At 59.6% G+C, this 27,313-nt stretch overlaps 1 protein-coding gene across 3 annotated transcripts in view; it reads left to right on the top strand.

Moving 5' to 3' along the window:
• AGAP3 (ArfGAP with GTPase domain, ankyrin repeat and PH domain 3) overlaps positions 1-27,313 on the top strand; it is a 222,994-nt gene that overhangs the window by 181,869 nt on the left and 13,812 nt on the right. For all 3 annotated transcript variants that reach the window (XM_065586493.1, XM_065586492.1, XM_065586491.1), the window contains one exon: positions 19,882-20,043. In XM_065586493.1, the coding sequence (XP_065442565.1) occupies positions 19,882-20,043 (162 nt within the window). The remainder of the gene's footprint in view (positions 1-19,881; positions 20,044-27,313) is intronic.

Raw genomic sequence — 27,313 nt, 5'->3', positions numbered from 1 at the left:
TCCATCACTCCTTCGTTCCTGGCGCTGCCGCCGCACTAAAAAAGCAGTTAAATGCACATCAAGAGTGGAGGAGCCATTTCCATGCCTGCTCGCCCCCTTGTCGTTCTCATTAGCGCGGCAGCCGCCCCCCCGCTCCGTCCCAGGGGCTTTCGCAGTTTAAAGAGAGCCTCTTTATGATCATTACCGGAGTCCGACTGTGCGGGCGCCATTTGCAGCTGAGGAGGCTCCTCATTTGTAACTGTGAAAAACTATCAATTTCAGCGCGCCTGATGCAGCGGCTCCATCATTGGCCCCATCAGCTCCCTGCTGGAAGCGAATTAATCAGACTGTTACTGCTGATGGGGCAGCGCAGGCGACGGGAGCGGAAGGGCGCAGCTCTGAGCATTAATGTGCTCGCGCTCCCCCGCCCCCCGTCGGACACTGAGCAGGGCAGGGCCGGCTCCCACGCTCCTCTCGCTCCAGAGCAGCCGGCGAGCGAGAACCAGGCTGGCCACGGCACCCGCAGCCGCACAGGGCCCCGGCCCACCGTGGAGCCCCTCCGTGTCCTGCCCTGTAAGGGGAGCTGCCTCCGATACCGCAGGGTCCTTCTGGACATGGGAGAGCTGCCCCCTGATACCACAGGGTCCTTCTGGACATGGGAGAGCTGCCCCCGATACCGCAGGGTCCCACCTGGACATGGGAGAGCTGCCCCCTGATACCACAGGGTCCTTCTGGACATGGGAGAGCTGCCCCCGATATCGCAGGGTCCTTCTGGACATGGGAGAGCTGCCCCCGATACCACAGGGTCCCACCTGGACATGGGAGAGCTGCTCCCGATACCGCAGGGTCCCACCTGGACATGGGAGAGCTGCCCCCGATACCGCAGGGTCCTTCTGGACATGGGAGAGCTGACCCCGATACCGCAGGGTCCTCCTGGACATGGGAGAGCTGCCCCCTGATACCACAGGGTCCTTCTGGACATGGGAGAGCTGCCCCCGATACCGCAGGGTCCTTCTGGACATGGGAGAGCTGCCCCCGATACCGCAGGGTCCTTCTGGACATGGGAGAGCTGCCCCCTGATACCACAGGGTCCTTCTGGACATGGGAGAGCTGCCCCCTGATACCGCAGGGTCCCACCTGGACATAGGAGAGCTGCCCCCTGATACCGCAGGGTCCCACCTGGACATGGGAGAGCTGCCCCCGATACCGCAGGGTCCTACCTGGACATGGGAGAGCTGCCCCCGATACCGCAGGGTCCTTCTGGACATGGGAGAGCTGCCCCCGATACCGCAGGGTCCTTCTGGACATGGGAGAGCTGCCCCCTGATACCGCAGGGTCCCACCTGGACATAGGAGAGCTGCCCCCTGATACCGCAGGGTCCCACCTGGACATGGGAGAGCTGCCCCCGATACCGCAGGGTCCCACCTGGACATGGGAGAGCTGCCCCCGATACCGTAGGGTCCTTCTGGACATGGGAGAGCTGCCCCCGATACCGCAGGGTCCTTCTGGACATGGGAGAGCCGCCCCCTGATACCGCAGGGTCCCACCTGGACATGGGAGAGCCGCCCCCTGATACCGCAGGGTCCCACCTGGACATGGGAGAGCCGCCCCCTGATACCACAGGGTCCCACCTGGACATGGGAGAGCCGCCCCCTGATACCACAGGGTCCCACCTGGACATGGGAGAGCTGCCCCCGATACCGCAGGGTCCTTCTGGACATGGGAGAGCTGCCCCCGATACCGCAGGGTCCTTCTGGACATGGGAGAGCTGCCCCCGATACCGCAGGGTCCTTCTGGACATGGGAGAGCTGCCCCCGATACCGCAGGGTCCTCCTGGACATGGGAGAGCTGCCCCCGATACCACAGGGTCCTTCTGGACATGGGAGAGCTGCTCCCGATACCGCAGGGTCCTTCTGGACATGGGAGAGCTGCCCCCGATACCGCAGGGTCCTTCTGGACATGGGAGAGCTGCCCCCTGATACCACAGGGTCCTTCTGGACATGGGAGAGCTGCCCCCTGATACCGCAGGGTCCCACCTGGACATGGGAGAGCTGCCCCCGATACCGCAGGGTCCCACCTGGACATGGGAGAGCTGCCCCCGATACCGCAGGGTCCTTCTGGACATGGGAGAGCTGCCCCCGATACCGCAGGGTCCTTCTGGACATGGGAGAGCTGCCCCCTGATACCGCAGGGTCCCACCTGGACATAGGAGAGCTGCCCCCTGATACCGCAGGGTCCCACCTGGACATGGGAGAGCTGCCCCCGATACCGCAGGGTCCCACCTGGACATGGGAGAGCTGCCCCCGATACCGTAGGGTCCTTCTGGACATGGGAGAGCTGCCCCCGATACCGCAGGGTCCTTCTGGACATGGGAGAGCTGCCCCCGATACCGCAGGGTCCCACCTGGACATGGGAGAGCCGCCCCCTGATACCACAGGGTCCCACCTGGACATGGGAGAGCTGCCCCTGATACCGCAGGGTCCTTCTGGACATGGGAGAGCTGCCACCGATACCGCAGGGTCCTTCTGGACATGGGAGAGCCGCCCCCTGATACCGCAGGGTCCCACCTGGACATGGGAGAGCTGCCCCCTGATACCACAGGGTCCTTCTGGACATGGGAGAGCTGCCCCCTGATACCACAGGGTCCTTCTGGACATGAGAGAGCTGCCCCCGATACCGCAGGGTCCCACCTGGACATGGGAGAGCTGCCCCCTGATACCATAGGGTCCTTCTGGACATAGGGGAGCTGTTCCCCGATACCGCAGGGTCCTTCTGGACATGGGAGAGCTGCCCCCTGATACCACAGGGTCCTTCTGGACATGGGAGAGCTGCCCCCTGATACCACAGGGTCCTTCTGGACATGGGAGAGCTGCCCCCTGATACCGCAGGGTCCTTCTGGACATGGGAGAGCTGCCCCCGATACCGCAGGGTCCCACCTGGACATGGGAGAGCTGCCCCCGATACCGCAGGGTCCCACCTGGACATGGGAGAGCTGCCCCTGATACCGCAGGGTCCTTCTGGACATGGGAGAGCTGCCCCCGATACCGCAGGGTCCTTCTGGACATGGGAGAGCCGCCCCCTGATACCACAGGGTCCCACCTGGACATGGGAGAGCTGCCCCCTGATACCACAGGGTCCTTCTGGACATGGGAGAGCTGCCCCCTGATACCACAGGGTCCTTCTGGACATGGGAGAGCTGCCCCCGATACCGCAGGGTCCTTCTGGACATGGGAGAGCTGCCCCCGATACCGCAGGGTCCTTCTGGACATGGGAGAGCTGCCCCCGATACCGCAGGGTCCCACCTGGACATGGGAGAGCTGCCCCTGATACCGCAGGGTCCTTCTGGACATGGGAGAGCTGCCCCCGATACCGCAGGGTCCTTCTGGACATGGGAGAGCCGCCCCCTGATACCACAGGGTCCCACCTGGACATGGGAGAGCTGCCCCCTGATACCACAGGGTCCTTCTGGACATGGGAGAGCTGCCCCCTGATACCACAGGGTCCTTCTGGACATGGGAGAGCTGCCCCCGATACCGCAGGGTCCTTCTGGACATGGGAGAGCTGCCCCCGATACCGCAGGGTCCCACCTGGACATGGGAGAGCTGCCCCTGATACCGCAGGGTCCTTCTGGACATGGGAGAGCTGCCCCCGATACCGCAGGGTCCTTCTGGACATGGGAGAGCTGCCCCCTGATACCACAGGGTCCTTCTGGACATGGGAGAGCTGCCCCCTGATACCACAGGGTCCTTCTGGACATGGGAGAGCTGCCCCCGATACCGCAGGGTCCCACCTGGACATGGGAGAGCTGCCCCCTGATACCATAGGGTCCTTCTGGACATAGGGGAGCTGTTCCCCGATACCGCAGGGTCCTTCTGGACATGGGAGAGCTGCCCCCTGATACCACAGGGTCCTTCTGGACATGGGAGAGCTGCCCCCTGATACCGCAGGGTCCCACCTGGACATGGGAGAGCTGCCCCCTGATACCACAGGGTCCTTCTGGACATGGGAGAGCTGCCCCCTGATACCACAGGGTCCTTCTGGACATGGGAGAGCTGCCCCTGATACCGCAGGGTCCCACCTGGACATGGGAGAGCTGCCCCCTGATACCATAGGGTCCTTCTGGACATGGGAGAGCTGCCCCCGATACCGCAGGGTCCTTCTGGACATGGGAGAGCTGCCCCCGATACCGCAGGGTCCTTCTGGACATAGGGGAGCTGTTCCCCGATACCGCAGGGTCCTTCTGGACATGGGAGAGCTGCCCCCTGATACCACAGGGTCCCACCTGGACATAGGGGAGCTGTTCCCCGATACCACAGGGTCCCCCAGACATGGGGGAGCAGCCCAGCCTGAAACTGCAGTGTCTCGCCGACCACAGGGAGCCGCCCACCCCAATACCGCAGGGTCCCCCCGTACCTGGGGGAGCCGCTCCCCCCAATATCACAGGGTTCCTGCGGGCATAGGGGACCCAACCCCTCGATACTTCAGGTGTCTCCCCAACATGGGGTAGCCGCCCACCCCGATACTGCAGAGTCCCCCCTGTACCTGGGGGAGCCACCCACCCTGTTACCGCAAGGTCACCCTGAATATGGGGGAGCTGCCCACTCCGATACCACAGGGTCCCCCCTGTACATGGGGGAGCCGCCCACCCCAGTACCGCAGGTGTCCCCCCATGTCACGGAGGCCCCAGGCGATGCTCTGGAACTGCTCCCTATGAAGCCAGTCAGGACTTTGGGGAGCCTCCTCTTCCTCGGAGCAGACTGTCTCCAGGGCAAGGAGCTCACACGGCTTCACCTCCTGGGTCTGACCTTGGAGCATTCAGCATATGCCCCTCCGTGCGCTTCCCACAGCGAGTCCGCCCAGGCGGGGTCCTGGGGAAGCCAGAGGGTCCTGCACCCCAGCTCCGCAGTCAGACGTGACTCTCAGCCAGCCACTGAAACAGCTTTATTAGATGACAGGAACACGGTCTAACACAGAGCTTGTAGGTCCAGAGAACAGGACCCCTCGGCCGGGTCCATTCTGGGGGGCAGCGAGCCAGACACCCCCGTCTACCCTCACTCCCCGTCCCCAGCCAGCTCCAAACTGAAACCCCCTCCAGCCCCTCCTCCTCTGGCCTTTGTCTCTTTCCCAGGCCAGGAGGTCACCTGATCTCTTTGTTCTCCCACACCTTTAGCATCACCTTGCAGGGGGGAAGGGCCTGGCCATTAGTTGCCAGGATACAAAGTGTCGGCCATTTATGCACACTGGCCCTTTGCTCTGCAACAATCTCACCCCCTTATCCCCCCACCTAGAGAGTTAAGAAATGCATAGGGGAAACTGAGGCACTCTTACAGTATTCAGAGGAAACATTAAGAACAGTCCCACTTCGTCACACCCCATACATGGGGGCGCCGCCCAACCCAATACCGCAGGGTCCCCCCGTACATGGGGGTGCCGCTCACTCCAATACCGCAGGGCCCCCCGTACATGGGGGCGCTGCTCATCCCAATACTGCAGGGTCCCCCATACATGGGGGTGCTACGCACCCTGATACCGCAGAGTCCCCCCCAGACATGAGGGAGCCACTCACCCCAATACCACAGGGTCCCCCCGAAATATGGGGGAGCAGCCCGCCCCAATACTGCAGGTGACTCCCCGGGCACAGGGAGCCACTACCCCCGCTACCACAGGGTCCCCCTGGGCATAGGGGACCTGACCTCTCGATACAGCAGGTGTCTCCCCAACATGGGGAAGCCACCCACCCCGATACTGCAGGGGTCTCCCCATGCTTGCCCCAGTAAGAACAAGAACGGCCATACTGGGTCAGGCCAAAGGTCCATCTAGCCCAGTATCCTGTCTTCCAATGCCCAGAGGGAATGAACAGAACAGGTAATCATCGAGTGATCCATCCCCGGTCTCTCATTCCCAGCTTCTGGCAAACAGAGGCTAGAGACACCATCCCTGCCCAGCCTGGCTAATAGCCATTGATGGACCTATCCTCCGTGAACTTATCTAGTTCTTTTTTGAATCCTGTTATAGTTTTGGCCTTCACAACATCCTCTGGCAAAGAGTTCCATAGGTTGACTGTGTGTTGTGTGAATAAATACTTCCTTTAGTTTGTTTTAAACCTGCTGCCTATTAATTTCAATGGGTGACCCCTAGTTCTTGTGTTATGAGAAGGAGTAAATAACACTTCCTTATTAACTTTCTCCACACTAGTCATGATTTTATAGACCTCTATCATATCCCCCCTTAGTCGTCTCTTTTCCAAGCTGAAAAGTCCCAGTCTTATTAATCTCTCTTCATATGGCAAACGCTCCACACCTCTAATAATTTTTGTTGCCCTTTTCTGAACCTTTTCCAATTCCAACATATATTTTTTGAGATGGGGCAACCACATCTGCGCACAGTATTTAAGATGTGGGCGCACCATGGATTTATGTTGCGGATTGTGGGGGAGTTAGGGCCCTGCACCCCTCTTCCCGAGATTCACTGCGACTCTCAGCCAGCCAGTAAAGCAGAAGGTTTATTCAAGGACAGGAACACAGTCTCAAGCAGAGCGTGTAGGTACGACCAGACCCCCCTCAATTAGGTCCCTCTGGGAGGTTCAGGGAGCTTAGACCCCAGCTTGGGGTTCCCTGCGTTGCACCACCCAGCCCCAACCGAAACTAAAAACTCCCAGCCCCTCCCGCTGCTCCTCTCCTTTGTTCAGTCTCCCGGGCAGAAGGTGTTAATTCTCCCCACCCCCGTTCCTGGCTCAGGTTACAGCTCAGGTAGCTCCCTTCAAGGGAAGTCCCACATCCCCACTGCAACCCCCCTGCAACATTCCCAGGTCAAATCTGCCCTGCTCCCTGCTCCGTCACATCTCTCCCCCCTTCGAGACTGAACTGAGCGGGGTCACTCTGACCAGTGACCTGGGGAAGTTCAGGGCTCCCTCTCCGGGACAACGCGTCCGCTATCAGGTTGTCACGTCCCTTCACATGGACCACGTCCATGTCATAATCCTGCAGGAGCAGGCTCCATCTCAGGAGCTTGGCGTTGGCTCCTTTCATCTGGTGCAGCCAGGTCAGGGGAGAGTGGTCGGTGTGCACGGTGAAGTGACGCCCAAGGAGATATGGCTCTAGTTTCTTGAGGGCCCACACCATGGCCAGGCATTCCTTCTCGATGGCCGCGTAGTTCTGCTCCCGGGGTAGTAACTTCTTGCTCAGGTACACGATGGGGTGTCTCTCCCCCTTTTCATCCTCCTGCATTAACACCGCCCCCAGTCCTGTGTCTGAGGCGTCGGTGAACACCATAAAGGGCTTGTCAAAGTCTGGGTTTGCCAGAACTGGGCCACTGACCAGAGCCTCCTTCAGCGCCCGGAGAGCCTCCTGGCACTCCTCGGTCCAGACCACTTTGTCTGGCTTCCCCTTCTTGCACAGCTCAGTGATGGGGGCGGCTATGGCGCTAAAGTGGGGCACGAACCTCCGATAGTACCCTGCCATCCCAATAAAGGCTTGGACCTGCTTTTTGGTTTGAGGAGCGGGCCAGTCTCTGATCACCTCCACTTTGGCTGGTTCCGGCTTTAGGCAGCCGCTTCCCACCCGGTGGCCTAGGTAGGATACCTCAGCCATCCCCACCTTGCACTTCTCCGGTTTTACGGTCAGCCCAGCCTTCTGGAGTCGGTCCAGCACTTGTCTAACCTGGGATATGTGGTCCTCCCAGGTCTGGCTAAAGACACAGATGTCATCGATATACGCCACGGCAAAACTCTCCATCCCCCTCAGTAGCTGATCCACCAGGCGCTGGAAGGTGGCCGGCGCTCCCTTGAGGCCGAAGGGCAGGGTCAGGAACTCATAGAGCCCCAGAGGGGTGACAAAGGCCGATTTCAGCCTGGCATCTGCATCCAGCGGCACTTGCCAATAGCCCTTTGTAAGATCCATGGTGGTAAGGTACCGAGCACCTCCCAGCTTGTCTAGGAGCTCGTCCGGCCTGGGCATGGGGTAGGCATCGGCTACAGTGATGGCATTGAGCTTCCGATAGTCCACACAGAACCGGATCGACCCGTCCTTTTTGGGGACCAGCACCACCGGCGAGGCCCAAGGGCTGGAAGACGGCTGGATCACCCCCAAAGCCAGCATGTCATTGACCTCTCTTTCCAGGTCCTGAGCAGTTTTCCCTGTGGCTCGGAAGGGGGAGCATTTTATAGGTGGGTGCGATCCTGTCTGCACCCGGTGGACAGTCAGATTAGTGCGTCCAGGCTGGTTGGAAAACAGCTGCTGGTACAGATGCAGCACCCCTCCGATCTCAGCTCGCTGGGCAGGGGTTAGCCGATCAGAGAGGGGAATTGCTTCCAGGGGGAAGCCAACTCTTGTCCCAGGGAATAGATCTACTAAAGGGTCATCTCCCTGCCCCTCCCACTGTCCACACACGGCCAACACCATATTCCCCCTGTCATAATATGGCTTCATCATATTCACATGGTACACCCGGTGGTGGTGTGCCCGGTTCGACAGCTCCACCACATAGTTTACCTCGTTTAGTTGCTTGACAACCTTGAAGGGCCCTTCCCAGGCGGCCTGGAGTTTGTTTTTCCTCACGGGGATGAGGACCATCACCTGATCCCCAGTGGCGAAGGCGCGGGCCCGTGCTGTGCGGTCATACCAGACCTTCTGCTTCCTCTGGGCTCTGGCCAGATTCTCCCTGGCCAGGCCCATGAGCTCGGCAAGTCGTTCCCGGAAGGTCAGGACATACTCCACCACCGACTCTCCGTCAGGAGTGGCCTTCCCCTCCCATTCGTCTCTCATCAGGTCGAGGGGCCCCCTTACCCGCCTTCCATATAGCAGTTCGAAAGGCGAAAACCCGGTAGACTCCTGGGGTACCTCCCTGTACGCAAACAGCAGGTGAGGTAAGTACTTGTCCCAGTCCTGCGGGTGCTGATTCATAAATGTTTTCAGCATCATTTTTAGCGTCCCATTGAACCTCTCCACCAGCCCGTTGGATTGGGGGTGATATGCTGAGGCCCAGTTGTGCCGGACCCCACATCTCTCCCACAAGCACCGGAGTAGGGCCGACATGAAGTTGGACCCTTGGTCCGTCAAGACTTCCTTGGGGAACCCCACTCGGCTGAAAATGGTCAGCAGCGCATCCGCCACAGTGTCTGCTTCAATGGACGATAAGGGCACTGCCTCGGGGTAGCGGGTGGCGAAATCTACCACCACCAGGATGTATTTCTTCCCAGACCGGGTCGTCTTGCTGAGAGGTCCCACTATGTCCATGGCCACCTTCTGGAAAGGCTCCTCTATGATGGGCAAAGGTCTCAATGCTGCCTTCCCCTTGTCCCGGGCCTTCCCCACCCTCTGGCAGGGGTCACAGGATCGGCAGTACTGCCGGACGTTGGTGAAGACCCCGGGCCAGTAAAAGTTCTGTAGCAGCCTCTGCCTGGTGCGCCGGATCCCCTGGTGCCCTGCGAGAGGGATGTCATGGGCCAGGTACAGTAGCTTGTGGCGAAACTTCTGGGGAACCACCAGCTGCCTCCTGATCCCCCACGACTCCACTTCCCCCGGGGGAGCCCACTCTCGGTAGAGGAACCCCTTCTCCCACAGGAACCTCTCCTTGCATCCTCTCCTCATGGTCTGTCCCACACTGAGGTCAGCCAGGCCCCTTAGCTTCCGCAGGGAGGGGTCCTTCTGCAACTCGGCCTGGAACTCGGCGGCTGAGGAAGGGATGGGGACCTGCTCCCTCTCGTCGGCTGGGTCGGAAGCCCCAGCCTCCCCGCGGCCTGTCCTTGGGTGTTCCCTCCCCACCCGGGAAGGGTTCGGTGCCTCCGGTGGGACATCCTTCCCAAGGTCAGGGCGTAGTGCCCCTCGCCGGCTCTGGCTACGGGTCACGACTAAGGCGGTCTGGGGGCTGCTTGGCCAGTCCTCTAGGTCCCCCCCCATCAACACCTCAGTGGGCAAATGGTGGTGCACTCCCACGTCCTTGGGGCCCTCCTTGGCCCCCCATTTCAGGTGTACCCTCGCTACGGGAACCTTGAATGGGGTCCCGCCCACCCCGGTCAGGGTCAGGAAGGTGTTGGGCACCACCCGATCTGGGGCCACCACCTCGGGCCGGGCCAGTGTCACCTCTGCGCCCGTGTCCCAGTATCCATAAACTTTCTTCCCATCCACCTCCAGGGGAACAAGGCACTCGCTCCGCAGGGACAGCCCCGCGCCAACCCTGTAAACGGAGAACTTTGAATCCGGAGCATCTGGCCCCCCAGAGAAGCTGGCCGGGGGCCCTTCTCTCTCTTGAGCAGTTGATAAGCTGCCAGCCCCTCTTGCGTGGGAAGCCTGCCCCTCGTCCGTCTGGGCCTCTACCAAGTTAACCCGGTGCGGGTTCGGTCTGCTCAGTCTGTCCTTGAGCTTGGGGCACTGGGCCCGAACGTGGCCTCTTCGGCCGCAGTAATAGCAGCTCAGGTCCCGTGGGTCCCCTCGAGCCGGTCGGTTGTCCCTGATGCTGGGCCTTCCCCGTGGGAGGGGATTCCCCATATTCCCCCTTTGGGAGGTCCCAGGGTGACTCTCTCTCTGCATCGCGGCGGGCCTGTTCCTTTGGGGCTCCTCCCTGCCACCCCCTGACCGGCTCTTTACAAACTCATCAGCCAGCTGCCCGGCGTGTCGCGGGTTCTCTGGCTTTCTGTCCACCAACCACAGCCTCAGGTCGGATGGGCACCGCTCATACAGTTGCTCCAGTACCAGCAGTTTAATCAGGTCCTCCTTCGTCTGGGCCCCACCAGCCCACTTGCTGGCGTATCTTTCCATGCGGACGGCTAGTTGCAAATATGAGATCTCAGGGGTTTTATCTTGACCCCGGAACCTTTCCCGGTACATCTCAGGAGTCAGCCCAAACTCTCGTAGCAGGGCCCTTTTGAATAGTTCGTAGTCCCCTTTCTCTGCCTCTCCCAGTTGGCGGTACAATGCCACGGATTTGGGGTCCAGTAAGGGGGTAAGGACCCGGAGTCTGTCCGCGGGATCCACCCGGTGCAGCTCGCAGGCCGTCTCAAAGGCCTCCAGGAAGTCATCCATGTCCTCCCCCTCCTTGTATGGGGCCATGATGCACTTATCAAAGCCCCGTGCAGTCCTGGGTCCCCCCTCACTCACCGCAGCCGGGGGTTCGCTGCCCTTCAATCTCGCCAGTTCCAGTTCGCGCTGATGCTGTCTCTCATTCTCCTGTCTCTGTCTCTCATTCTCCTGTCTCTGTCTCTCATTCTCCTCCCGTTCACGCTGATGCTGTCTCTCTTTCTCCTCCCGTTCACGCTGATGCTGTCTCTCTTTCTCCTCCCGTTCATGCTGACGCTGTCTCTCTTCATGCTGTCTCTGTTGTTCACGATCCTCCAGCTCCCTCAGTTTTAGCTCTTTCTCCCATTCCAGCCAATTCCGCTCCCCGGATGCCGAACGTCGCCGGGAGGCTCCTCTGCTGGCCGGCGGGCTTCGCCGGGGGGACCCCCTGCTGGCCGGGGGGATCACGGCGCCTTCGGTATTTGCTGGGCTCCTCCCCACCCTTCCCCTAGGCATAGGAAGGAGGGGTCTCGGGAAGCCCTCAGCAGCCGGCTGACCACTCCCAGCTGGGACAGACACTGGTGCCTGCGCTGCATTTGCCAGGCTGCTTCCCTGAGACACAGGGATCAGTTCATTCGCGCGATCTTCCGCCTCCAGCTGGGCAATGAGCTGTTCTTTGGTGAGCCTCCCAATGCGCAGCTGCCTCTGCTTGCACAGCTCCACCAGGTCGCTCTTAAGCCGCTTGGCATACATCTTCCTGCTGGCCACTCACCGGCCTGTGTGCTCACAGCTCCCCACAGTTCCCAGGGGGACCCTTAGTGTGCCAGCCCTTCTCGAGGTCACCGCCTCTCTGCCAGGGTCGAGCTGCAGACTCCTCCGCCCCTGGGACCACTCGCTGCGATCCCCCCGGGGGACCCTGTTACTGCAAAAGTCCTTCTCGCTGGTCACACACTCCCAGGGGTAATAACCGTCTCTCTCCCACTCTTCAGCAGGCCTGGTCCCCGTCAATCCCCCTTCGTTTTACTGCTCCCCAGTCACTTACTGCAGGAAGCGCCGTCCACGGGGTGCAGTAGATCCCACCGCTGCCACCAGTTGTTGCGGATTGTGGGGGAGTTAGGGCCCTGCACCCCTCTTCCCGAGATTCACTGCGACTCTCAGCCAGCCAGTAAAGCAGAAGGTTTATTCAAGGACAGGAACACAGTCTCAAGCAGAGCGTGTAGGTACGACCAGACCCCCCTCAATTAGGTCCCTCTGGGAGGTTCAGGGAGCTTAGACCCCAGCTTGGGGTTCCCTGCGTTGCACCACCCAGCCCCAACCGAAACTAAAAACTCCCAGCCCCTCCCGCTGCTCCTCTCCTTTGTTCAGTCTCCCGGGCAGAAGGTGTTAATTCTCCCCACCCCCGTTCCTGGCTCAGGTTACAGCTCAGGTAGCTCCCTTCAAGGGAAGTCCCACATCCCCACTGCAACCCCCCTGCAACATTCCCAGGTCAAATCTGCCCTGCTCCCTGCTCCGTCACAATTTATATAGCGGCAATATGATATTTTCTGTCTTATTATCTCTCCCTTTCCTAATGATTCCCAACATTCTGTTCACTTTTTTGACTGCTGCTGCACATGGAGTGGATGTTTTCAGAGAACTATCCACAATGACTCCAAGATCTCTTTCTTGAGTGGTAACAGCTAATTTAGACCCCATCACTGTATATGTATAGTTGGGATTATGTTTTCCTATGTTCATTACTTTGCATTTATCAACACTGGATTTCATCTGCCATTTTGTTGCCCAGTCACCCAATTTTGTCAGATCCTTTTGTAGATCTTCGCAGTCAGCCTGGGACTTAACTATCTTGAGTAGTTTTGTATCCACTGAAAATTTTGCCACCTCACTGTTTATCCCTTTTTCCAGATCATTTATGAATATGTTGAATAGGACTGGGCCCAGTACAGACCCCTGGGGGACACCACTATTTACCTCTCTCCATTCTGAAACTGACCATTTATTTCTACCCTTTGTTTCCTATCTTTTAATCAGCTACCAATCCATGAGAGAACCTTCCCTCTTATCCCATGACAGCTTACTTTGCTTAAGAGCCTTTGGTGAGGGACCTTGTCAAAGGCTTTCTGAAAATCTAAATACACTATACCCAGTGGATCCCCCTTGTCCACATGCTTGTTGACTCCTTCAAAGAATTCTAGTAGATTGGTGAGGCATGATTTACCTTTACAAAAACCATGTTGACTCTTCCTCAACAAATTAAGTTAATCTATATGTCTGACAATTTTGTTCTTCACTATAGTTTCAACCAGTTTGCCCGGTACTGAAGTCAGGCTTACCAGCCTGTAATTGCCAGGATCACCTCTGGAGCCCTTTTTAAAAATTGGCATCACATTAGCTATCCTCCAGTCATTTGGTACAGAAGCTGATTTAAAATATAGGTTACAGACTACAGTTAGTAGTCCTGCAATTTCACATTTGAGTTCCTTCAGAACTCTTGGGTGAATACCATCTGGTCCTGTGACTTATTACTGTTTAGTTTATCAATTTGTTCCAAAACCTCGTCTAATGACACCTCAATCTGGGACAGTCCCTCAGATCTGTCATCTAAAAAGAATGGCTCAGGTTTGGGAATCTCCCTCACATCCTCAGCTGTGAAGACCAATGCAAAGAATTCATTTAGTTTCTCTGCAATGGCCTTATCGTCCTTGAGTGCTCCTTTAGCATCTCGATTGTCCAGTGGCCCCACTGGTTGTTTAGCAGCTTCCTGCTTCTCACGTACTTAAAAAAATTGTTGCTATTACTTTTTGAGTCGTTGGCTAGTTGTTCGTCAAATTCTTTTTTGCCTTCCTAATTATATTTTTACACGTCATTTGCCAGAGGGTCCCCCTGGACATTTGCTTGCAGGATCCCCTCGCGCATGGAGGAGCCGCCCAACCCGATACCTCTGGGTCCCCCTGACCATGGGGGAGCCGCCCACCCTGATACTGCAGGTGTCTCCCCAGCCCCAAGAAATGGGGGAGCCACCCACCCCGATACCGCAGGTGTCTCCCCGGGTATGGGGGAACTGCCCAACCCGATACCTCTGGGTCCCCCTGACCATGGGGGAGCCGCATACCCAGATACTGCAGGTGTCTCCCTGGGCATGGAGGAGCCACCCACCCCGACCCCTCGGGGTCCCCCTGACCATGGAGGAGCCACGCACCCTGATATCGCAGGGTCCCCCCAGACATGAGGGTGCTGGCCACCCCAATAATGCAGGGCTCCTACCCCGTGTGTGGGCGAGCCGCTCACCTTTGTAACATCTCTGTGCACATCCTCGCACACTCGTGCTCTCTTTAGTAGGCCAGTGATCAGGCAGTGCTGGAATTCACACACGCGGAGCTGGGTGGTGGGCTGGGGTGGAATCCACTCCCACGCCCCAGCCAGGTGCCTTTGTGATGATGTATGTGCCCCTGCGAAGCCAGGGCTCATGGGGCCCGGGCACAGGTTAGAGCTGGTCAGCAAGCTGCTGGTTGCCTGCCGGTTCTCAGGCTTGCTACCTGTTGGCTCACGCCTGGGTTTTCAGCCCACTTGCAGAGGCTGGCAGGGGCTGCTCGGGGAGACAGGTCGCTTCGTGTCCCACGCTGGTCCAGGAGCTCCCAGAGGGGCGTGGCGGCCTCTCTGCTCGTGTTCCACATGACGGAGCCGCCTCTGCTTGCTGCCACCCTGAGCAATCCACTCATTTCATGCAAAGTAACCCCGAGATTGATACAAATAGGGAACGAGTCGCTGCCAATTCACGGTGACACGGAGGGGGTGGAGATCTCGGCTCCAGAGCTAATTGTGTGTCTGAAGGAGCTACTGAGTGCGTGTCTTTTCCGCAGGGAGCTCCCCACTGCTCTGGCCACCCAGTGGGTTCTGGTGGGACAGACAGAACCTCACTCATACTCTGTAACCCAGCCAAAGGGGAGACAAGAACAGGCAAGGCGGACTGGGGAGGGGGCAGACTCCTCAGCCTAGCAGGTCAGTTCCACGTTCCTGGTAATTTTCTGGGCCGGCACTAGAGTCTCTGACCCCTGCCCAGAGCCAGAGAGCAGTGGGGTATTGTCACTGTTACGAGTTTCCTGCATCCCACCATCTGTGCACCAGCCTCACAACTGGGCACAGCTGTGCAAAGGGGTGGGGGGAAGGGTCCTGTCAGGGATCAAATCCACGAAGCCAGCCCCAGGGGTCCAGGTGAGCTGAGGAGCAGAGCCGGCGCACAGCCCTATCCCCCTCCCTGCACGCGCCACAGGGCTCCGCTGCGCAGGGATGCACAGGGCTTTCGGTCTCTGGGAGAATCCGAAGGAAGGTGCCTGCAAGAGAATCGGCGCGGTCACTGCAGGGAGGACAGAGTTATGGAGGCTAAGGACATTGCAAAGTAGCTAAAAGACTCCTTTGCATCTGCCTCCACCACGGCGGCTGTGGGGAGATGCCTACCCCGGACCTGCTACCTATGGGGAGGCGCTGTGCGAGACCATGGGGCAAGAGGGTGGGTGCTGGAACACACTGAGCAGCAAGGCACCAGGAGCGGAGCTACCTGCCAAAGTCCTGCGGGAGGGAAGTGACTGACCTGTTTGTCTCCGCTTGGGTACCAGGGGCAGGCTGCCCTGCCAGGTCCCGTCCCCCTGCACACGGCAGTGCTGCGTTTGCTAACTGGGTTAACGTGGCACCGTTAGTTACACTGGTGCAGCATTCTGGGTAGACCAGGCCCAGGGATTCTTGAACCAGCTTGGGCGTGTCTCGGGCCTGCGCCAAGCACAGCACCTCCTCCGTGTGTCTGGAAAGCAGCCGTTTCCAGTGCCAAGAAACGGTGCCCCTGCCCTGGTGTGAGTGGTTGGTTTGGGGAATTGATTCCGTTTATTAGACTCAGCTGCCTTAATTGTCAACTCTGTGAACTCTTTCCCTGTGGATAATTGGTGGCAGAACCCCCCAGCTACTGTGCGTCTCCACTGCGGGGGAGCGTGAGACACTAGAGAGAGAGACGTTGTTATACCAGGGCTTGAGCAACCCGTAAAAGGGAGGCTGGCGTAGCTCCGCTGGTCAGGGAGTGTGAAAGCCAGACCCCTGACTGACAGCTACCCCAACGGACGAGGGCATCTGTTAGCATTGCTGACATCATTCAGGGAAGTGCTGTTACTGCTGTGCTGACGGAAACGCTTTTGTGGGTGTGCGCTGGGTCCGGACATGGGGTCCTGCTAGCACAGGCTCTGCAGTGTAGACAGAGCCTGGGGCCCTCCCAGTCCCTTGACCGGGGCAGAGCGGGGGTGTTCTGCAGGGCTGTATCCTGGCTAGTGTTAAAGGGCCCTGGTTGCTACCTCATGAGGCTGTCCCAGCCTTCTCCATCCCGCCAGTCCTGCTCTGTTTGGATCGGGGCCGTCCCGCAGAGCGCTGGGCACACTGTGCTGGGCCGAGCTCCCAGTCTAATCAGGGAGGACAGGCCCAGAGAAAGGAAGTGACTTGGCCAAGGTCCCCATGGGGGTCAGTAGCAGGGTTGGGAGTGGAACTGGAATCCCCTGAGTTCTAGCCCAGTGCCCAGAGGTCAAAGGGGGCGGGGGTCAGAGCAGCAGAGAGGGAGGTTCTCGGGGGCATTGGGCCGGGACTCGGAGCAGAGGCCCAGCCCCTGGCCCTCGGGGAGGCAGGAGCGTATTTCAGAGAGGGTTAACTGCGGAGCGAGGCGCTCGCACCTCGCTGCCTTCCCCGGAGTCTGCATTTTTATGCTGATTGGAAGCCTGTGCTGTGTGCGCTGCTGAAATTGAATGTCAGGCTTTTGATTTTGTTGCTGGTCTCTAATGAAATTTGACATTTAATGGTGAGTGCAGCGGCAGCGTGTGTGTGTGTGAGCGGAGCTTGATTAGCGCGCTCTAATTGACAGTAATTAGGCAGCTCCCTGATTGTTTCTAATTCTGCTATTAATTGTAAGGAACAGTATGATTGAGGATAAATTTGGTGCGTTGCTACCGGGGATACGGCTTCTTCAGCTCCGTATCAGCAGCCTATGGAGCCCATCCTACTCGGGCTCCTGAGAGGGGCAGCCCAGTCATCTCCTCTGGAGGAGGAGTCCCGCGCTGGGCCTGGTGATGGCTGCCAGCCGCGGCAGAGCACCTGAGCAGGGCCTAGGTGGGACTCCCAGCAGGTGTGTGTTCCCACAGCCACCACGCCTCCCTCTGGGGACAGGGCCCGATTCATGGAGCAGGGTGCGGCGTCCCAGGGCCTGTCTGGGGAGTGGGGGCAGCTGGGACATCTCTGATGGGTGGGCGTGGCGCAATTGGGGGTGTCTAGGCCGTCTCTGTGGGGCAGGAGCAGGCGGGGATGTTCGGGGCGTCTGTGGGGCAGGAGCAGGCGGGGATGTTCGGGGCGTCTGTGGCGCAGGAGCAGGCGGGGATGTTCGGGGCGTCTCTGTGGCGCAGGAGCAGACGGGGATGTTCGGGGCGTCTCTGTGGGGCAGGAGCAGACGGGGATGTTTGGGGCGTCTCTGTGGGGCAGGAGCAGGCGGGGATGTTCGGGGCGTCTCTGTGGGGCAGGAGCAGACGGGGATGTTCGGGGCGTCTCTGTGGGGCAGGAGCAGACGGGGATGTTCGGGGCGTCTCTGTGGCACAGGAGCAGGCGGGGATGTTCGGGGCGTCTCTGTGGGGCAGGAGCAGGCGGGGATGTTCGGGGCGTCTGTGGGGCAGGAGCAGGCAGGGATGTTCGGGGCATCTCTGTGGGGCAGGAGCAGGCAGGGATGTTCGGGGCGTCTCTGTGGCACAGGAGCAGGCGGGGATTTTCGGGGCGTCTCTGTAGCACAGGAGCAGGCAGGGATGTTCGGGGCGTCTCTGTGGGGCAGGAGCAGGCGGGGATGTTCAGGCGTCTGTGTGGGGCAGGAGCAGGCAGGGATGTTCGGGGCGTCTCTGTGGGGCAGGAGCAGACGGGGATGTTCGGGGCGTCTCTGTGGCGCAGGAGCAGACGGGGATGTTCGGGGCGTCTCTGTGGGGCAGGAGCAGGCGGGGATGTTTGGGGCGTCTCTGTGGGGCAGGAGCAGGCGGGGATGTTCGGGGCGTCTGTGGGGCAGGAGCAGGCGGGGATGTTCGGGGCGTCTCTGTGGCACAGCAGCAGGCAGGGATGTTCAGGGCGTCTCTGTGGGGCAGGAGCAGACGGGGATGTTCAGGGCGTCTCTGTGGGGCAGGAGCAGGCAGGGATGTTCGGGGCGTCTGTGGCACAGGAGCAGGCGGGGATGTTCGGGGCGTCTCTGTGGGGCAGGAGCAGACGGGGATGTTCGGGGCGTCTCTGTGGCGCAGGAGCAGACGGGGATGTTCAGGGCGTCTCTGTGGGGCAGGAGCAGGCAGGGATGTTCGGGGCGTCTCTGTGGCGCAGGAGCAGGCGGGGATGTTCGGGGCGTCTGTGTGGGGCAGGAGCAGGCAGGGATGTTCGGGGCGTCTGTGTGGCACAGGAGCAGGCGGGGATGTTCGGGGCGTCTGTGTGGCACAGGAGCAGGCGGGGATGTTCGGGGCGTCTGTGTGGGGCAGGAGCAGACGGGGATGTTCGGGGCGTCTCTGTGGGGCAGGAGCAGGCGGGGATGTTCGGGGCGTCTCTGTGGGGCAGGAGCAGACGGGGATGTTCGGGGCGTCTCTGTGTGGCACAGGAGCAGGCGGGGATGTTCGGGGCGTCTCTGTGGCGCAGGAGCAGGCGGGGATGTTCGGGGCGTCTCTGTGGGGCAGGAGCAGGCGGGGATGTTCGGGGCGTCTCTGTGGCGCAGGAGCAGACGGGGATGTTCGGGGCGTCTCTGTGGGGCAGGAGCAGACGGGGATGTTCGGGGCGTCTCTGTGGCACAGGAGCAGGCGGGGATGTTCGGGGCGTCTCTGTGGCGCAGGAGCAGACGGGGATGTTCGGGGCGTCTCTGTGGCGCAGGAGCAGGCGGGGATGTTCGGGGCGTCTCTGTGGGGCAGGAGCAGACGGGGATGTTCGGGGCGTCTCTGTGGGGCAGGAGCAGGCGGGGATGTTCGGGGCGTCTCTGTGGGGCAGGAGCAGACGGGGATGTTCGGGGCGTCTCTGTGGGGCAGGAGCAGGCGGGGATGTTCGGGGCGTCTCTGTGGGGCAGGAGCAGGCGGGGATGTTCGGGGCGTCTCTGTGGGGCAGGAGCAGGCGGGGATGTTCGGGGCGTCTGTGTGGCGCAGGAGCAGGCGGGGATGTTCGGGGCGTCTGTGTGGGGCAGGAGCAGACGGGGATGTTCGGGGCGTCTCTGTGGGGCAGGAGCAGGCGGGGATGTTCGGGGCGTCTGTGGGGCAGGAGCAGACGGGGATGTTCAGGGCGTCTGTGTGGCGCAGGAGCAGGCGGGGATGTTCGGGGCGTCTCTGTGGGGCAGGAGCAGGCGGGGATGTTCGGGGCGTCTCTGTGGGGCAGGAGCAGGCAGGGATGTTCGGGGCGTCTGTGTGGGGCAGGAGCAGACGGGGATGTTCGGGGCGTCTCCGTGGGGCAGGAGCAGACGGGGATGTTCGGGGCGTCTCCGTGGGGCAGGAGCAGACGGGGATGTTCGGGGCGTCTCTGTGGGGCAGGAGCAGGCGGGGATGTTCGGGGCGTCTCTGTGGGGCAGGAGCAGGCGGGGATGTTCGGGGCGTCTCTGTGTGGCACAGGAGCAGGCGGGGATGTTCGGGGCGTCTCCGTGGGGCAGGAGCAGACGGGGATGTTCGGGGCGTCTCTGTGTGGCACAGGAGCAGGCGGGGATGTTCGGGGCGTCTCTGTGGGGCAGGAGCAGACGGGGATGTTCGGGGCGTCTCTGTGGGGCAGGAGCAGGCGGGGATGTTCGGGGCGTCTCTGTGGGGCAGGGTGGGGTATCTTGGGCTGTCTCTGTGGGAGGGAGTCAGGCAGGTCTGAGCATGGTGGTGCTGGGGTCTCTAAACGTCGCCGTCTCTCTCCATAGCTAATGGCACCGCAGATGCTCTCAGCTCCAGCCCAAACACGTCCAACGCTGCGAGCCCGAAGCTGGAGCCGCCTCCATCCCCTCATGCAAACAGGAAGAAACACCGCAGGAAAAAGAGCACAGGGACAGCCCGCCCTGACGGCCCCAGCACAGCAGCAGAAGGTAGGAAGAGTCTGTCATCCCGCTGGGGCATCCGCAGACAGCCAGTAGTACCTGGGGGAGCCCCAGTCCTGAGCTCTCCACCCTTCGATGGAAATGACCTTCCAGCCCAGCATGTCTGCCCTCGCTTTCTCCCCTGCAGCTGGGAGCAGGGACCATGCTCCCATGCCAGCTGCTGCTCTGGGTGTATGTTTGTTTCTGACACCAGCGGCGGACCTGGGAGGGCCCAGAGGAGAGGCTGCCAGACTCCTGCCAGCGTAAGATCCTATTTTCTTATAAATGTGCCCGACTGTAGCGATTGGAACTTCCCATCCCAAGTGCGAACTCCCTCCATCCCCTGCCATTGCTGGTGCCCCTGGTCTCTCCCGTGCTCGGCGTTGGCACGCAGGAGGTTAGTCTCTTGAGGGCTGCAGTACTTTGACCTGTTGTGGTTGCTGGCGTAGTGGGTGTGTGCTGGGTCGTGCTTAGTGGCTTGCGATGTACAGGAGATGGTCTGGTAGTGCCTTCTGGCCTTAATTCTGGGACTGTGTCTGGCTGCCTCAGGCCAAGCTTTCTGAGAAACGTTCAGGAACATATGAGTTAAAAAGCTCTGATATCTATTGCGTTGAGAAGCTCCAGCATCTCCCATTTGAGTCGGCCTTGACATTTGCCAGGGGAAGTTCTGGCCCAGGGTTGCAGCCCTTTGCTATCCTGGTGAAAATCTTCCCCGACTGCTAAATTCTCTGTTGTCTCCATCTGTAGCGACCAGGCCTCAGCAGGGCTGAGGAACGTAGGGATGGCCAGACTAGATCAGAGCGGAGGTCCAGCTAGCCCAGGACCTGGTGACAGTGGCAGCATCAGGTGCTGCCGAGGAAGGTATAAGAATCCCACAGTAGCAGATGGGGATAAGTTTTCCTCCACGCGAGCTCTCAGCCTGATCTCTCGTAGTTACAGCAATCTCTGAGCCTTGAAGCATGAGCTGTAATATCCCTTCCAAAATTGTTAGCGTTAATTATGACAACTCTGGAAATTCTGGATATCCATATAAACATCCACCTCTTTGAATCTGGCTAGGGTCTTGGTCTCAACAGCTGCCTGGGACAGGGAGTTCCACTGTCTAAGGATGCATTGTTGTGAAAAAGTATTTCCCCATGTCATGGAGTCCCCCGGCGATGCTCTGGAACTGCTCCCCACAAAGCCAGTCAGGACTTTGGGGAGCCTCCTCTCCCATGGAGCAGACTGTCCTCAGGGCAAGAAGCTCACACGGCTTCACCTCCTGGGTCTCTCCTGGGAGCATTCAGCATATGCCCCTCCGTGCGCTTCCCACAGCGAGTCCGCCCAGGCGGGGTCTTGGGGAAGCCAGAGGGTTCTGCACCCCAACTCTGCAGTCAGACGTGACTCTCAGCCAGCCAGTGAAACAGGTTTATTCGATGACAGGAACATGATCTAAAACAGAGCTTTTAGGTACGGAGAACAGGATCCCTCAGCCGGGTCCATTCTGGGGCCCAGCGAGCCAGACAACCCCGTCTGCCCTCACTCCCTGTCCCCAGCCAGCTCCAAACTGAAACCCCCTCCAGCCCCTCCTTTCTGGCCTTTGTCTCTTTCCCGGGCCAGGAGGTCTCCTGATCTCTTTGTTGACCTTTAGCTATTTCCTTGCAGCAGAAAGGGCCCCGGACATTTGTTGCTAGGAGATAGATTGTCGGCCATTTATGCACACTGGAGACTTAAGAAATGCATTGGGGAAACTGAGGCACCCACACAGTATTCAGAGGAAACATTAAGAACAGTTCCACTTCATCACACCTCAGTTTTGAACTTCCCACGTAATTGCATGGCGTCTCCCCTTGTTCCTGTGTTAGGAGACAGGGCAAAGAGAAGTTCTCGATCTCCCTTGTCTAGACCAGTTTTTATTTTATAGACCTTTATCATGTCCCCTCTTACTCATCTCCTCTGTACTGTAACAATCCCAGTTATTTCAATCTTTCTTCATAGAGGAGTTTTTCCAGGCCCTCAATCAATCTCCTCTCCCTTCTCTGAGCCCCCGGTAGTTCTGCAAACCCTTTTTGAGATGGTGCTGCACACGGGATCCGGATGGTGCTGCACCATTGATTTATGTCATTGTATCCATCTAATCTAACCCTAACCCCTCTCCTTATGCGTCCGAACATCTCGGTAGCTTGTTTGATCACAGCAGAAGCCTCCACTCCACTGAGCTGTCTACAGTGAGGCCAGGTCCCGTTCCTGGGTTGAGAGTTAACTCAGAATCCGTCAGGTGTACGAGTAGTTACGATGTTCCCCTTCAATGTGCATTTCTCTGTCCCTTTAAAGTTCATTTGCCAGTGAAATGTCATGTACCAAACTTCATTTGTCACTGCCCCTCCCGGCTGCCAGAGGCCACTGTGGTGCCAGGCGCCAGCTCTGAGTATGGGGGACTCCTGTCCTGTGCGCTCAGCCCTCACCCTGCTGATGCCCGGGCTGCAGACGCCCGGAGGAGCGGGAGTGCAGTGAAGGGGCTGGGACACTGAGGGCGGGGTAAGGCTGTGGGAGCAGGAGCATAGGGAGATGGGCTGGCCAGGGAGGGACATAGAATCATAGAATATCAGGGTTGGAAGGGATCTCAGGAGGTATCTAGTTCAACCCCCTGCTCAAAGCAGGACCAATTCCCAACTAAATCATCCCAGCCAGGGCTTTGTCAAGCCTGACCTTAAAAACCTCCAAGGAAGGAGATTCCACCACCTCCCTAGGGAACCCATTCCAGTGCTTCACCACTCTCCTAGGGAAATAGTGTTTCTGAATATCCAACTTGTTAGGGGAGACAGGACAGAATGGTCTGTAACCGCTAGCCACACTCCCATCCCCAGCCGGGAGTTGAACCCGGGATTTCTGAGTCCCAGCATTCCTCTGCTGTCAACAGTAGTTGCAAAACTCGCTGGCATGCGTCTCATCCTCCTGCAGCATCAGTTCCCATAGAGGATAACAGCTTTCTACTGCTGCCAGTTACCCAGTTTAGTGCGGTGGCAAAGGTCTGTGCTGTGGATCTAAAGGTCCCAACCCTGTGGTGACCCATGTGGGGTCAGTATAGTTCCACGTGGTGGAATTTTTGTTTTCTCAGTGTGCTTTTTTTAAAACTTATTTTACTAATGCAATTTCCTATGTTAAAAAGAGAATAAGGATGCGAAGCCAAGTACTGAAAAGTTGGGCTAATTCTATTAGTCTCCCTGGAATCTCACCCCTTGGCTGGGGAAGACAGACCCATTAATGAGGGCTCAGGGAGGAGCTGCGGTGTTCTCTGTGTGGGACAAAGCCTTTTCCCGCCCCAGGCTGTTTGTGCTGTTTGGGGCTGCCCCTAAGGAGAAGCCCTGTTTGCTCCCCGGGGGGCAATGCAGTCCAGCCGTAGCCACCAGGAGCCCTGTAGCTGACAGCTGTAGGCCCCACTCTGCTCGGTCTGAAGCAGCTTCTGTAGCCTGGCTGGGAAATGTCTCAGTCACACCTATACTCAGCAGAAACCTCCTCAGCCAAGTCACGTGCTCTTTCTGGGGGAGCCCAGCTCAGCCCTCCTCTGGGCTGGGACAGGCAGGAACCTCCTCCCAGGCTCAGACGTCCTCGGGAAGTTCCTCCCTGCACCCCGTCAGGCCCCCTTCCACACTACTGAGTGCTGGACACGGCACTGCGTGGGGCGGCCCCAGCCAGTGAGCTCGCAGCCGGACTGTCACACGCAGGATGGGCCATGCTGGGGGTAATTTGGCATTTGATGTTCTCCGAGGCATTGCATAAGCACTATCTAGACCAGTGCCCAGCCTCGGCCAGTGGCCAGCACCTGGTGCTGCAGCAACAGGTGGAAGAACTCCACAGGAGCTGATGGGGGATAATTTGCCCCCCCCCACATTAGGTCCCTCCCCCTCTCTCATCGTCACAGGTCGGCGTAAGCCCTGGTCATGGCCTCCAGGAATCGCTGCTGTTAGCCATAGCGCTGGGTCTCCCCCTCAATGGCCAGGCCCTCCTGGAACAGTGACCCTGGGAGCGTAGAGCCCCTGGGTGGGGGGCTGGGCCTTCAGGGACAGAGATGCCTTGCTCAGCGAGGACTGAGGCTGGCTCTCGCCCATGCTAAGGAGCTGGGAGGGTTTGCCAGAGGTTGAGGGGGGAGCGTCCCCCCAAAGCTGTGTTTTGCCAGCTCTGGGGGGTTGCACATTCCAGCTCTGTGTTCTCCGCGGCAGCCTGGATCAGCAGCAGCCCAGACCACACTAGTGCCTGCCCGCACGGGTGCTGCTTGTTGTCAGACAGGCCCAGGCACGAGGCTTCCGACAGGTCTGCCCACCTGCCACCGTGGGTCTGCAGGGCAAAGCAGGGCGCTCAGTGTGCCCGTGGCTTTGCCTGCAGCAAGTCACTTACATCAGGGGAAATAATATTCCCATGTAGACGGCTGGAGTCCGCTTGCCAGAACTGAGACAACCCTCCCATGCTGGGCAGTGGCAGACGTCCATGACTGCTGTCCTAGTGTCAGGGCCCCTGCCCCATCCTGCCCCTTTCCCTGCCTGGCAGTGTGTGCACGCTCTGCAGCCACGGCCCCTGCCAGGCATGCTGGCCCCGTGTGCTGATGCCAGTCTCAGGTTAGCATCCTGGGAAAGTTGGGGAGGTCTGGGATAAATTGCCATCAGTTTATCTCATTTAGGAGGTAATCAGAGCTGGGGACGTGCAGAGCAATTGAATCTTAGTTGTTCTGAAGTATCATAAATCAAACGAGCTGTTGCTTTTTTACATGGTCGCATGTTAAAGAGAGCGGCGTGTCAGGCTGCTAGGGAGCATCACAAAAGTATGGCAAGCGTGCCATCGGGCTGCTAGGGTCCATCAGCAAACGAGCGAGTGCAGCAGGAGCGTTGGGAAACCGCAGACCTGCTGTGCTGGCCAGGGAGAGAGCATCTCCGGAGTGGGGAGAGCAGTGTCGGGCTGCGAGGGGCCAGCACTGAACTCCGCGGGAAGAAGCAGGCCAGGAACTGCCAGCTCAGAGCCCTACCCAGCAGCCCCAACCTGTCGCCCTAGGCTCCCCCAGCCGCTCCAGCCCTTTGGCTTGGCTCTCGGCAGCCAGGAGGAGCCCTGGCGAGCAGGCGAGGGATGTGCTGGCAGCAGGCGCCTTTGCGACGCTCCCTAGCCCAGCATCCCCATGGCTGCCAGAGCTCCAGGGATAATGAACTTCTCATGTGCTTAAAGAGTGATGCAGGGTGCATGGCGAGAAGCTGACAGCCCCTTAATGTGCTTCTCAGCGGCGGCAAAACGACGCGCTTTTGTCTTTGTTTTGTAGTTTGAAAACCCGGGGGAAATTGATGGCCAGTAAAGAGCTGTGTTGGGCGCCGGGCGTGATTAATGCGGACTGTCAGGGGCTGTCGGGAGCGCCCATCTCGCTGGCTGGAAACACTTCTCTGAGCTGCATTTACCAGTTTGCCGGGGATTACGGCTGCTAGCGCTCAGCTCATGCCTGCCCCACGCAGACACCGTCACCCGCCCACTCCCCTTCCCTGGAGCCCCTTCTTTCAGCCCTAACGGGGTCCTCACGCGCTCCCTCCTCCGATGGCAGGCGGCCGGCCCCAGTCCCCTGCTGGCCACCCCCTCTGCCTGCCCCCTCGACCTCGTATGCACGCCTTGCCCCTCCTGTGTGCCCTTGGGACAGCCCCCATGCTCGGTAGGTGCCCCGCCCCTGTGTGCTTCTTGGTACAACCCCCCGTGTTCTGTATGTACCCCAGCCCTGTGTGCCCTTGGTACAACCCCCTCTTTGTTATATGGAGATAGACCTATCTCATAGAGCTGAAAGGGACCCTGAAAGGTCATCGAGTCCAGCCCCCTGCCTTCACTAGCAGGACCAAGTACTGATTTTGCCCCAGATCCCTAAGTGGCCCCCTCAAGGACTGAACTCACATCCCTGGGTTTAGCAGCCCAATGCTCAAACCACTGAGCTATCCCTCCCCCTGCTCCGTATGTACCCCACACCTGTGCACCCCTTGGTACAACCCCCCCTTGCTCCATACGTGCCCCAGCCCCCCACCCCTGTGCGCCCCTTGGTACAACCCCCCCTTGCTCTGTATGTACCCCACCCCTCACCCCTGTGTGCCCCTTGGTACAACCCCCCTTGTTCTGTATGTACCCCACCCCTGTGCGCCCCTTGGTACAACCCCCCTTGCTCCATACGTGCCCCAGCCCCCCACCCCTGTGCGCCCCTTGGTACAACCCCCCCTTGCTCTGTATGTACCCCACCCCTCACCCCTGTGCGCCCCTTGGTACAACCCCCCTTACTCCATACGTGCCCCAGTGCCCCACTTAGTAACCCACCCCGTTCTGTACGTGCCCCACCCCTGTGCGCCCCTTGGTACAACCCCCCAGCTCTGTATGTACCCCACCCCCACTCCTGTGTGCCCCTTGGTATAACCCCCCCGCTCTGTATGTACCCCACCCCCCACCCCTGTGCACCCCTTGGTACAACCCCCCACTCTGTATGTACCCCACCCCTGTACGCCCCTTGGTACAACTCCCCTTGCTCCATATGGGCCCCACCCCCCACCCCTGTGCACCCCTTGGTACAACCCCCCCTTGCTCTGTATGTACCCCACCCCTCACCCCTGTGCGCCCCTTGGTACAACCCCCCTTGCTCCATGCGTGCCCCAGCGCCCCACTTAGTAAATCCACCCCGTTCTGTACGTGCCTCACCCCTGTGCGCCCCTTGGTACAACCCCCCCGCTCTGTATGTACCCCACCCCTGTGCACCCCTTGGTACTACCCCCCCGCTTTGTATGTACCCCACCCCCCAACCCTGTGCACCCCTTGGTACAACCCCCCTGCTCTGTATGTACCCCACCCCTGTGCACCCCTTGGTACAACTCCCCTTGCTCCATATGTGCCCCAGCCCCCCACCACTGTGTGCTCCTTGGTACAACCCCCCCCCCCCCCCGCTCTGTACGTGTCCGACCCCTGTGTGCTTTTTGGTACAACCCTCCTTGCTCCATACATGCCCCAGCCCCCCACCCCTGTGCGCCCCTTGGTACAATCCCCCTTTGCTCTGTATGTACCCCACCCCGTGTGCCCCTTGGTACAACCCTTCCTGCTCTGTATGTACCCCACCCCTATGCACCCCTTGGTACAACCCCCTGCTCAGTATGTGCCCCACCCGCCACTGCTGTGTGCCCCTTGGTACAACCCCCCCTGCTCCATACGTGCCAAACCCCCGTACTACTATGTGTGCCCCCAGAACAACTCCCCCCACCCCTGCATGCACCTCTGCACTGTATGTCCCCCCCACCTGACCCCCCAC

Source organism: Chrysemys picta, chromosome 2 (genome assembly GCF_011386835.1).
Source record: "Chrysemys picta bellii isolate R12L10 chromosome 2, ASM1138683v2, whole genome shotgun sequence".
NCBI lineage: Eukaryota > Metazoa > Chordata > Testudines > Emydidae > Chrysemys > Chrysemys picta.
This window is presented reverse-complemented; position numbering and strand designations above follow the sequence as displayed.